The sequence below is a fragment of the Arachis hypogaea genome, chromosome 10 (assembly GCF_003086295.3).
Source record: "Arachis hypogaea cultivar Tifrunner chromosome 10, arahy.Tifrunner.gnm2.J5K5, whole genome shotgun sequence".
NCBI classification, from domain to species: Eukaryota; Viridiplantae; Streptophyta; class Magnoliopsida; order Fabales; family Fabaceae; genus Arachis; species Arachis hypogaea.
Genome location: NC_092045.1, coordinates 2,831,573 through 2,845,056, shown reverse-complemented (window position 1 = coordinate 2,845,056; position 13,484 = coordinate 2,831,573). Strand labels below are relative to the sequence as shown.

Genomic DNA, 13,484 nt, shown 5'->3' with positions numbered 1-13,484 from the left:
GTTTTGGGTTCATTTATTTTATTTTCTTGTAATAATTCTCAAATAATGAAAATTAAAACTTTGTGATTTTCTTATTCAAGTGTAACTGAAAACTGCATCTTGTTGTGTTTATCAGAAGTAGCTAGCTTCTTCACCCACTTAGCATTAAACTAATTACGCATTAAACAACTTAAACAAATTAAATCAAATCTTTTTTTTATAAAACCTTTACCTCTCTCACTTTCATTCCTTGGCTCTTCTCTTTTTGAGAAAGTTCCATTAGAACTACAATTACAACATTTAATTGTTGTGTCCCACCAATTATTAGGTCTAACATCCCTAATATATGGCTTGCATGTCTCCTTGAATATTCAGAAACAAAGAGTTGAAGGCTTCTGTTATATTAAAATCATTATTCTGTTATATTAAAAAACTAATTTTTTGCAGGGTTTTCATCTCTTCAAGATGAACATGTCAACATGCTAATACGTGTTCCCTTAATTAGTTGTGCTTGGCACATCATCATAAATTATATTCATATTTTTAGTCTTCGCTTTTCAATCATTATAAGCAATTTAAGATCGTATGGCATCTAGCAGATTATGCGGTTTTCCTTTGCTCAATAGAAGAAGAACTTATGATGTAAGTTTCTGAATTCTGACCCTTCATTTTTTCCATGATTTAATCATATAAACAATGCATGATGTACTATATAGAAAAGTGTGTATAGGATTCAGTATTTTAACGATATATGTATGTGCAGCCTATGAAGGGGAGTAATAGTTCTCCAAAGAAGCAATTTTCAAAATCATTGAATGAAGGGAAGAAGGGAGAGTCAATGGAGTGGTCATTTGTGAGTGCAGATCAATTGATGCTAATGATTCAGGTCCATAAGAAGATCTTGGTCTTCAGGGACATCATTGACCTAGCTCCATTGAACACATCTATCTCCTTACGTGAGGTATTTTGTTATGCCCTCTATGTGTTTGATTAAAATACAGCATTCTTTTTCCATTTTGTTCTTACAATATTCATCTGCTTCATTTTGCAGATGGTTATTACAACCCTGGGTGATCTGCATGGGCTCTATCCGGGGATCATATTGCAAAATAAGGTTTCAAGGATTAAGGATAAGTCTACTGATCAGGTTCAAACATCCCTTTGAACATCAATTTTTGTTTCTAATTGTGATTCATTAAATCTTAGTCTCCCTGAATATGAATGTAACCAATTTTTTTTCCCCAGGCTTTAGCCTACTTTTGTGAGGTTTTGAAGTCTATTGGAGAGTCATGGATAATGAATAGTGACTGCACTAACAACATCAATTGTGTGTTTCCTTCTTGCAAAGATAGGAGCAATATGCTGCAACTTGGTATGTGATTGATAGATTCTGTGAGGGGATTGAAAAACTTGAATTTTGGCAGAATTTGAATGGAGTACTTGTTTTAAACGTTTTTTTTTCAGGGGAAACTTTGTTGGCCACACTTGATTGTATGATCAAGATTGCAAATGACAAGTTTGATATTATGGAAGAGGATTATAATAAGAACGAATTTGGGGCATTCGGAAAATCTACACCTACATATGGTTCCCCTTCCTTTCATGGTAGCAGCTTCTTGGGCAGCTCTTCTCCGGACACACCTAGAGGTGTTCTTCCAGAACCCATGAAATACCCTGCCAGAACCGGAGAGAACAGTCCAAAATCTTCTGGTACCTCACCGCTTAGGACTCTCAGAATTCAGTCTTTGGGAAAGCTGAATCCAATTGATTTGAAGCGCTTGTCTTTCCATATGTCACCACCCCACAAGGCAACTCAAAACAAGAAGATTAATGAGGAACCAGACAGGGAAATGGAAGTGGATCACAAAGATGGAAAAGATGAAAAGGATGACACATCAGAGGATCTAGTTTTTAGTATGGAGACAACAGAGAAATCAGAGATAACAAATGCAGATCATAAAGAATGTGATGAAGCTCAAGCAATGCAAGAAGAAAAAGAGGAAAAGTCACAATCTCCCAAACCATTGGAAACAACAGCTATGCTGATGGAGGAAGCACCAAAGCTTGCATCATCATCAAATTCATCTCCATTATCGCCAGTAGTAACAGCAACAAATGTTATGCAGCCAAATAAGGCAATGCTGCCTCCGCCACCACCACCACCACCTCCACCTGCACCATCATCAGCCAAATTGCAAAAAAGTGTTGTAGCACTTAATATACCACCACCACCTTCTCCACCACCAGTGCCTCTGAGCTCAAGCTTGAGTTCAGTATCATCACCTCCATCACCATCTCCCCCAATCATATCCTTGAAAGCCGGATCAGCTTCACCACCTCCACCACCCATGTCCTTGAAAGCCGGATCAGCTCCACCACCTCCACCACCCATGTCCTTGAAATCCGGATCAGCTCCAGCACCTCCACCACCACTGCCACGTGGAAATGGGGGTGCTGCATTGCCACCACCTCCACCTGGTCCAGGTAGATGCTTGCGGCCCAAGGCAACTACAAAATTGAAGAGATCAACACAATTGGGCGCCCTTTATCGAACTCTGAAGGGAAAAGTGGAAGGGTCAAGCCTCAAAGGCAAGTTGGGTGGCGGGAGAAGCAGCTCAAATGGAGCAGCATCAAGTTCCGGAGGAAAACAAAGTATGGCTGATGCTCTAGCAGAGATGACAAAAAGGTATATAAGCTGCTTAAACTGCATAATCTGCTAAATGCCTTCGAATAATTCAAACTAAGTGCCTTATCATTTTGTTTCTTTGTTTCTCCATGTATTTTTAGATCATCTTACTTCCAACAAATAGAAGAAGATGTTCAAAAATATGCAAAACAGATCCAGGAACTGAGGTCTGCTATTACCAATTACAAGACTAAAGATATGACAGATTTGATCAAGTTCCACCAAGATGTTGAGTCTGTTCTTGAGAAGCTAACTGATGAATCACAGGTAGAGAAAATTCCATGTCCATTTGAATTACACAAACATGATGATACCATAATAATATTAATACTATGTATTGCTGAGTGTAGGTCCTATCAAGGTTTGAAGATTTCCCCTCGAAGAAGTTAGAAGCTATGAGAATGGCAGCAGCACTCTATAATAAGCTTAATTCAATTCTTAACGAGCTTCAAAATTGGAAGATAGTGAGTCCTGTGAATCAGCTCCTTGAAAAGACCGAACGTTATTTCGATAAGGTATGATCACTCATAACCTTATGAATTATGTACTCAATACTTCCTTTATTTTTCTGCAAGCACTTTCTAACCTACATGAGGAACACACAGATTAAAACAGAGTTGGAAGCTTTGGAGCGAACCAAAGATGAAGAATCCAAGAAATTCAAGGGCCATAACATTGAATTCGACTTCCACATTCTTATAAAAATCAAAGAAGCAATGGTGGACGTCTCCTCTAATTGCATGGAGTTAGCACTAAAGGTTAGAAAACATTCATATTACTATTTGATCAAACCAATTATAGATCAAAGAGTTAACACATGATAATTTCATTTGCATTTGGATTAAATAATGTAGGAGAGGCGCAGTGATGCTGCTAAGAATAATAGTGATGGGAAAAGAAAAGATTATGCAAAGTTGCTATGGAGAGCTTTCCAATTTGCATTCAAGGTTTATACATTTGCAGGTGGAATTGATGATCGTGCTGACAAGCTCACAAAGGAACTTGCTAGGGAAATAGAGAGTGATCCAAACCAACCGTGATCCTGCACACAAAATAAACTGATATATACTGTATACTATATACTAAACTATATATGCATGTAGTTGGAGACTTGAACTTTATGAGACTATATACTATATATCTGACTTTGTGCATATCCATTTTAACTTCAAATCCGTTTGTATTGTAAATGATTGTTGGAGGTTTGGAGTTTTTTTTTTGGATAGGATGCAACCTTGCTTAATTTAAGTGTTGAAAATTAGTTGCTAGTAGAGGTTGGAAGCTTCAAGCTACACTTGCAGCTTCATAACTTTATTCTCAACAAAGGACACATTCAGCAGAGAAATTTTTTTGACTTTCTGAAGCCTTGCCTTATTTTGATTATAATTTATTTATGCTTTGACTTTCTGAAGTTACAAAATTAAAGGACATATAGATCCTGTCTAGTTCCTCCATCTCCTCCATTTTCAGTTCTTCATATTTTCTAGAACATTCTTCATGTTCTTCTTCAAATCTTCATTGACGATTAAACAATTAATACATATCAGATTAGGAACTAAAACTATTCCAAGCATCAGATTTTGAAAAAAAAATTAAAAATCAAAATATCACCAATTAATTTCAAGTGGCAACACTACAGGCTTTATGGGTGATATACTCACTGGACACAATTATATACATTTACTTCAATTCATTCAACGTCAGTGTAGTTGTTTGATCTTTAATTTAACTCCTGTGCACGTATGTAGTCTTCAATGGATTGTAGCAGCTGAGCATATGCCTAAGAACAAGAAGAAGATTCTGGGAAATATGAACCGGAAATGTTGTTATATAAGGTAGGGTTTGGTGGAGAGATAGAGACTAAGATACAGATATTGAAATAGATCTCAGTATTTTGTTTGGTGCAAATTGAGAGACAGAAATTGAAATAAGAATAAAATTCTAATTTAATTTGTACAAAAGATAAAATTGAAATTAATTAATTGAAATAAGGGTATTTTAAGTGTAAAATATTAAAATTTCAATCTCTATCTCTAAAAATTTTAATCTCATGTGTTTTTATTTTTTTGAGGTATTAAAATAGTAAAATTTTAAAAAAAAATTAAACCCACAAATATAATATTAAATCTCAATCTTTTAATTTTTATTTTGGTATCTCATAACAAATATTACCTAACGGGAGGAGGTGGAGGGAGTGGATAGGGACTTATATGTCCTTTAAATTTTTTAGCTTCTTCCACGTATATACTGGCACGTCCTGCGTTTGAAGAGTTGAGAGATGGTTGTATTTTTAAGGGCAAAACACTAAAATAAACCAAGGGAAAGAAATTTTTACGCAAATCCGCCAAACCAAAATTTATTTTATGAATCAACCAATGCATGTTTATATGTAGTTCGAATCAACTAGATTCGAACTCAATCTACACATAATTCGAATCATATTGCTTCGAATTATACACAAAACTCACACACACATTAATTCGAATCAACTTGATTCGAATTACACACATACAATAATTCGAATTACACCCTGATTTATTAAAAAAATTAATAATTTATTAAAAAAATTATTAAAAAATAATAATTTAAAATTAAAAATATATATATTTTATTTCATGCATTAAAAAAAATCTAACAAAATATTTAATTATGAGACTTTTTTTAAATATTAATGAGCTAGCAATTCAAATTTCATACAATACTCTTTTGTCCATTTTTAATAGCTCATGAATATTTTTTAATAAATTTTTTTAAATTATATGGTGAGATATTACATGATTCGAATTACGCATGGAAAGTTCAATCACTATGATTCGAATTATATGGTGAGCAATTCGAATTCTATATAATATTCTTCTGTCCATTCTTGATAGCTCATGAATACTTTTTAATAAATTTATTTTAATTATACCACAAAAAAATATTTTATTCTATGCAAAATAATTTAAAAATAGCTTAAAAGATGTTAGGAGTACTATCAAAATTTGTAATGACCTAGGACATTAATAATTTAGAAATTAAAGAAAATATATTTTTATCATGTATTTACCTAAATCACTAGAATATTACAAACTTTTATAGTACTCGTAACATTTTTAAGCCATTTTTTTAAATTATTTTGTATAAAATAAAATATATTTTTTAATTATTTTGGATGGAATAAAATATTTTCTTTAATTTTTAAATTATTATTGACTATCTAGAGTATTTTATTTAAAATTTGTGTACATGCATGTATTTACCTAAATCATTAGAACATTACAAATTTTTATAGTATTCCTAATATTTTTTAAGTCATTTTTTAAATTATTTTGCATTATTTTTTTGTGGTTTATATAATTAAAATAAATTTATTAAAAAATATTCATGAGCTATCAAGAATGGGCAGAAGAGTATTGTATAAAATTCGAATTGCTCACCGTATAATTCGAATCAGAGTGATTGAACTTTCCATGCGTAATTCGAATCATGTAATATCTCACCATATAATTTAAAAAAATTTATTAAAAAATATTCATGAGCTATTAAAAATAGACAAAAGAGTATTTTATGAAATTTGAATTGATAGTTCATTAATATTTAAAAAAAGTCTCGTAATTAAATATTTTGTTAGATTTTTTTTAATGCATGAAATAAAAAATATATATTTTTTAATTTTAAATTATTATTTTTTAATAAATTTTTTAATAAATTATTAATTTTCCCCTTGGCTTATTTTAGTGTTTTGCCCTATTTTTAATGTGTTAGAAACATGTTTGTCTTGGCCGATTAGGGACTTATTCGTCATTTTATCTTAAAATAAAAGTACTATCATTGTTGTTGTGGTAAAGTTAGTAGTACCATTTGTACTCCTCTTTTCTCGGGCTAGGGGCAGTGCAGTACTATTGTATTGCAATTGTACTACTAAAATAGATAGAACTTTATTGAGTCTATATATATTGATATCACTAAGAAGCTTTCATGATTCAATTCATTCATGACATTATAATATACGACTATCTTTCTTGGTCAGGCAAAATTCTCCTATCTTTGAGGACACGGCGAATCCTCTATTCTCTCTTCTGCACTGCCGCCTCGTAAATCACTACTGTGATAGTTTTTTATTGGGCCTAGGCCCAGTGGTGTGAGCAAAGAAGAATAGAGGGTCCCCATGTTCTCATAGTTGGACTGAGTTTTACAATAATATGAACGGGTTTAAGGAGTGGCCACTTTAACGGTAAGAGTTATTTTTTTTTTTCAACAAGAACCTTTTTTTTTGCCAATAAACCTTAGTTCAAGTGTCATAAAAAAAATACCTTTTTCTGTTGCACGAGTGAGTATATACTATATAGTGTGAGTATGTGTGAATTGTAATGTTGTAATATTTACGATTTGGAATTGTTCAATTTATTAAAAAATAAACAAGAACCATTTTCTTTGTTTTCGGTTTATGGGAAAATTAGAACAAGTGTTGGGTATAATTTTATGAGTAATGTTATTTATACATCTAAATTGATGGAAAATGTGAAATAAGCAAAAGTAGAGAAACATGGTCTAATGAAAATGATTATAGTTAAGTATTTGAAAATAAGATATCAATTTTGGTAAATGGAAGGATCGTCACCTATAATGTACTGACATGGACACGGAATATGATACGATACAGGACACGCCAACACGTAAATTTTAAAATCTGATAAGACATGAAAATACGCATACATATAAAATATAAAGTATTTTTTAGATAAATTGTAATGATATTTTAATATTTTATTGATATTAAAATATAAATTAATTTTTTATTATTTTTATAATATTATTTTAATTATATCAAGTATTTAAAATATTTTTTATTTTAATAAGTAATAACATATACTATATCTAAATTTTTTTTAAAAGTATATCTTAAGAATAAGACTGGACATACTGATACGTGATGCTATTTAGGTGTGTTCAAGCGCGTCCGAAAAAGAATCTTTTATTTTTTATTAAAATAGGATTGGACATATCTGACACGTGTGTCGATCGAATGAGTATCGTATCTAAAATGTATCCAATACGCGGATACGACACTCAGCAAAGTATCCATATTTCATAGGTCGTCACTGTATAGAAGGTCCATGTTTCCTATTTTTTCACTTTTGGCAGAAGCAGAAGCATCAGCTACTGAGGGATGAGAGCATGTATGTTTATTTGAAGAGAAGGACATCAAGTTACATACGCCATTGAGAATCACATGCATCATGCATGGGACTTCACCGAAAACAAGCACTACTGTATGTAAAGACATAATAGGTGTCTATATTTCAGATATAATATTCATATGAATATATTTTTGGAATATTTTTATAAGAGTGTTAATGTCTTTTCTAACATGACAAATAGTTTTATTACCCTTCGCTTTGTAAAATTTCTTGTCAACAGCAAATTAAATAAATGACAAGGATTAGGTGAAATGCTTCTAAAGTTCACCATTTTTATATTCTACAAATTACAAAATAGCTGAGGAGACGGTGCACATGCATGTATGCCACTTTCAAGCAATAACAATTAGTTATTGGTTTCTTAAGTGTTAGGCCGTTCCAAGAATAGTAGGTATATAGGATTGTTAAACAAAATCCCTGCTTGGATGAGACTTTCCGCGGTCTTTAATTACTAATTAATTCATAATAAGAAGTTATAGACTTTGTTAATATGCAGAGTGACGTTTGCATTTATCAATAATAGAAAAATCAGAGTCCCAGCAATTGTAATTTATTTTGACGATTTTGACTCGTCTCTAAATAATACTTCGATTTCTATTTTGGTCCTCGAAAAATAAAATTGATCGAAATCGTCTTCGAAAAATATACGATTTGGTCACGTTAATCCTTTCGTCAGTTAAATGACGACATATCACGTTAAGTGATACGTGGCATGATGACGTGGTGGGTTAATGCCATGTGTCACATGATGGTTGGTTGACGTGTCAGACCAGTGACACCTGGTACGCCACGTGTCACTTGACATGTAAAAAAGTTATTTATAATTAAAATAGTTATTGAAAGTTAAGATGTAAGTAATTTTCATTCCTAAAATTTTAAAAATTAATCAAATTAGTCTTTATATATATTTTTTAGTTTTTTCTTGATAATATTAAATTTAAAATATTTTTTTATACTACTAATTTTAATAAAAATGTAATTGACAAACAAAAAATTAGTAATTGTATCTTTCTTTTTAAAATTTTTTTTAATAAAATTATCTGTCTCCTTTAATTCTTCTCAAAATCTCTCTTATTCTTTTCTATTCTAAAACCTTTTTTTTACGTTATTTTTGCTGGAATATATATATATATATATATATATATATATATATATATATATATATACTCAAAATTGAAATGTATGTATTTGTTAACCTAAACAAAGTTATATGTTTAAAATCAAAATTTATGTATGTTAACCTAAACAAAGTTATACCACTATTTTTTTACTACATCTTTTTTTTTCATTACGGTATTACTTACATATAGGATGTAATGATAGTGATATTAAAAAAAATTATATAATCTATCTCAAACATATGAAACACATAAAAATTTATTATGATCTTTGCATGTAGTACGCTTAAGAAGCAATTTGTTTAGCATATATAATAATAATAATAATAATAATAATAATAATAATAATAATAATAATAATAATAATAATTAATCAACAAATTTTTAATATTTTGTAAAGTTTGAAATTGAAGCAAAATTTGTGGATCTTCTTGAATTTTGACTTTTAATATATCACTCTCATTACATCCTATATGTAAGTAATACCGTAATAGAAAAAAAAAGATGTAGTAAAAAAAATAGTGATATAACTTTGTTTAGGTTAACATACATAAATTTTGATTTTGAGCATATAACTTTATTTAGATTAACAAATACATACATTAATTTTGAGTATATATATATATTCCAACAAAATATAATGCAAGGAAAATGTTTTAGAATAGAAAAGAATAAGAGAGATTTTGAGAAGAATTAAAGGAGAGAGATAATTTTATTGAAAAAAATTTTAAGAAGAAAAGATACAATTACTAACTTTTTGTCAATTACATTTCTATTAAAATTAGTAGTATCAAAAAATATTTCAAATTTAATATTATCAAGAAAAAATAAAAAAATTATATAAGAACTAATTTGATTAATTTTTAAAATTTTAGGGATGAAAATTATTTATATCTGAACTTTCAAAGACTATTTTAATTATAAATAATTTTTTTATATGTCAAGTGACAAGTGGCGTGCCACGGTCACTGATCTAACACGTCAACCAATCATCTTGTGACACGTGGCACTTAATGTGACACGTTATCATCCAACTGATGGAAGGACTAACGTGATCAAGTCGTGTATCTTTCGGGGATGATTTCGATTAATTTTGTCTTTCGATGACCAAAATGGAGATCGAAATATCTTTTAGGGACGATTTTGACTATTAACTCTTATTTTGACTAAAAATATTATCTGTATATTAAAATTAATTATTATATATTTATACATAAATATATCTATTATTTTATTTATTTTTAATATATATTTTATATTAATAATTGATTTTAATATATACTTTATAGGATTGATTTTAGCTAATATTTTTAATTAATAATTAAATATCTTTAGTCTAATACTATTACATTTAGCAACACTTTTAATTATTGTAACCGCATATAAAAACCAATAAATTCTACTCATTTTCTAACTAACATTCCTTGACAATTTTACTTATTGTTATAGATAACACTAAGCAACTATTAAGACTACTAATTAAATGTGCCATAAATTTTTTTAACACTATATATACACTAAATATCAAATAGCAACTTTTATTATTTATAGTCATCAAATAGCCATTAATAATGATTTTAATGGTGTGAAATTTTATCTAATAGCTCACTTTTCTTTGTTGGTTACATGCTGGCCATAATTTAACAAAGTTATTGCCCCTTAAACTTTTCTTTAAAATAAAATAAACAACATATATATTTATATATAAATATAGAATAATTTATTTATTAACATAGATAGATAATAATTTATTTAATGACTAAATTTTAGTATGATTTTTTAAGTTTTCTTTTTTAATTACAATAGTACCCCTGGAATCTGTTTCATTATTCAGTAGTGTATATCCATTAGTAACAAGTGATGAATCAGTTGAGGAGCTGAATGTTGATACCTCCAATGGTGACTTGCCCTTTCCCAATCTTGGGAACCAAAGTAACCGCAACATGCTCATCATCTTCAGCATCAAGCTCCTCCAGCAACTCCGTTATCCCAACCCTCCACTGCGTCTTCATCTTCCCCTTCTTATGCTTATGCTTATGTGGCACACTCACAAAACTCCCCGCAAACTCCGTCTTCGTGGGCCCACTCTCCACCTCATCATCTTCATCATTCACATACACATCGAACTTCACCGCAACATCCCTCTCAAACGAAATCCCTTCCACCACCAACACCTCCTCCTCTTCCTCCTTCTCCCTCTTACTCCTCCCCTTCTTCGGCCTCTTCACCAAAACCCTCACGCTCGAATCCAAAACCAAAGGAAACTTCGCTCCTTCTTCCGCAGCATGTGCTACACCACCAGGATGAAGCCCCTTTTTAATGGCGTTCTTAACCCTAACTCTACGCGGTGTAGGCTTAGTGCTCAACCATGGAACTTCAACTTCTTGGTAAACATATCCAAGCTTCTTGGTGTCAATACAATCCTTCACCTTCACGCGAACAAGATTCTTGTTCTCATCGTAGAACAAAAACCCGCTCTCTAACCAATCCACATCATTGAACTCGTTCCTCTTTCCGCCAAGCGTTTTCCATATCGACCACATTCTGTCCACGTTAGAATGGTGAGAGAAGAAGATAGGGTCTCTCGCAGCTGAATAGAAGTTCCCCATGTCTTCGCCATTAGGCTGCGTGTTATCACCGGTCCAGATATGGACAGGACCATGGGGAATATTCTCCACAACTCCGGCTCCGGGGTCGCTCTCGTCCCCGGCGCGGTAAGCGCTTCCGAAGAACAGAGTGGCAGTCTTGGAATTCGAAACCATTTGCCTGTACATAGTCTTGAGGTTGGCATCTATAGTCTGTTGATCGGGAAGGTTATCTTCAGTGCCATTGAAATCAAGGTCAACGAGCTTTGGAGGTTGGTGATTCTTGTTTCGAAGGGAGTCATAGAGCGTTGACTTAGGGTCAACGAACATGGAAGGTATTGGCATTCCCTTAGGGGAATCCCAGTTCCAAAAGGGAATGGCGAAGTTGGGATCTAAGTCTTTGATGAGGCTGGCTAGGATTCGTTCATAGAAGTAAAGGTACCATCGATGGAAGGGAAAGAAGAGCCATGAATTGTGGATTTGGAGATCAAGATCAGGGAAGCCTACTTGGTGATACGCACCATCGCAATAAGCACAGTGAATATTGGATTGTTGAGTGAAGCTTCTTGGATCGGTTCGGTCAAGGGCTTTCATTCTCCGAAGGGCTTCTTTGTAATTTCGGATGTAGGTGGCATCAGCCAAGTGTGCAGCGGGTCTCACTTTGACTTTTTGGTTTAATGGGAAAGTGAAGTCAATGATTTTTGAGGAAACTGGAGGGCAGCAATTCACTGGTTTGGCACCTGAGGGTAGGTCCGGTGGACCACATTGGGTTAGGTTTGGAGGTGAAATTGGTGCAGCTAGAGACACCAATGGCTCGTTGGTTAGGGTTTTTGCTACCCCATAAAGCCCTCCTAAGCCAACCAGGATGTTTCTTCTATCAACCTTATTATTATTATTATAATTATTATTGTTGTTGTTGTCACCATTATTATGTTTGGCTTTACATGATGATGAGTAGAATATTCTAGAAGCATGGTATTGGCTTGGTTTTCCTACTTTTGGGGCCTTATTGTTATTGAGATGGGGGCTTTTGAATAAGGGAAAGAAAGAAGAAGAGAAAGTGGAATGGGAAAGGGTTGGAAGAGGGTTTAGAGAAGCCATGTTATGTATGTGTGCTTAGAGTTTGTGGATTTCCACCCATTTTATAACCATGTTTAGGGGTGTCGTGCACATATATCTAAACCACGTGCATGGTTAATTATAATATAAATATGAAAAAGTATAGGGATAAAATGAAAATATTAAATAATGTGAACAATGAATACGTTGGATATTCAATTTAATAGATATGCAGAAGATTATGTTGATTATTCTTAATTGGATAGTTATTTTTTTATTCGATTTACTCATGTAAAGTTAATAATGACTGGATGTTCAATTTATTAAGTGTGCAGATAATTATCTTAATATTAAAATTTAGGAGGTAATTCGAGAATAATGAAATATTTTTTTACTTTATTGGGTCAATTCTAAAATCTATTGTTCACATTGTTTACAAAAGTCATTATCTATCTAACAAAACCGAATAAATATTATTGCACTGTGTTTTTGGTTGTATCATTGTTATTATTTACCGTTGAAAAAGTATAGGTAAACAATAACATTGTTGAACAATGTGAATAATGGAATTAAAAAAATAAATTAATCTCAAATTTAATTAATCGCATGAGTAATTATTAAAGGTTATGCTAAATAACCAATGACCTTTTTAAAAAAATGAACAATTACCAATCAAATAAAAATACACTATACTTCTAAATTACTCACCTAAATCTTAATATTAGAATAATCATCTGCACACCTAGTAAAATGAACATCCGGTATATCTATTATTCACATTATTTAATATTTTCATTATTTACCTATACTTTTCTATCTAATAATAATTAAATTTAAGACCGATTATTCATGTTATTTAAAAAAGTCATTAATT

General features: G+C 31.6%; 2 protein-coding genes and 1 long non-coding RNA gene across 3 annotated transcripts; 2 read left to right on the top strand and 1 right to left on the bottom strand.

The window, feature by feature from the left end:
* The first annotated feature begins 231 nt into the window (after positions 1-231).
* On the top strand, positions 232-3,838 carry LOC112714629 (uncharacterized). The gene is made up of 9 exons (XM_025766260.3): positions 232-621; positions 743-940; positions 1,031-1,126; positions 1,225-1,351; positions 1,444-2,665; positions 2,767-2,932; positions 3,016-3,180; positions 3,271-3,423; positions 3,520-3,838. Exons 1-9 carry the CDS (start codon positions 565-567, stop codon positions 3,703-3,705), a joined length of 2,370 nt encoding a protein of 789 aa, XP_025622045.1. The 5' UTR covers positions 232-564; the 3' UTR covers positions 3,706-3,838.
* A 2,787-nt stretch (positions 3,839-6,625) lies between these two features.
* Positions 6,626-8,213, top strand: LOC112714628 (uncharacterized). The gene is made up of 2 exons (XR_003159313.2): positions 6,626-6,881; positions 7,592-8,213. It is a non-coding gene; the product is annotated as an uncharacterized lncRNA (long non-coding RNA).
* Positions 8,214-10,663: 2,450 nt separating this feature from the next.
* LOC112714627 (polyphenol oxidase, chloroplastic) lies at positions 10,664-12,800 on the bottom strand. Its single transcript, XM_025766259.3, has one exon. The coding sequence runs from the start codon at positions 12,650-12,652 to the stop codon at positions 10,832-10,834; it is 1,821 nt and encodes a 606-aa protein (XP_025622044.1). The 5' UTR covers positions 12,653-12,800; the 3' UTR covers positions 10,664-10,831.
* Between the last annotated feature and the right edge of the window lie 684 nt (positions 12,801-13,484).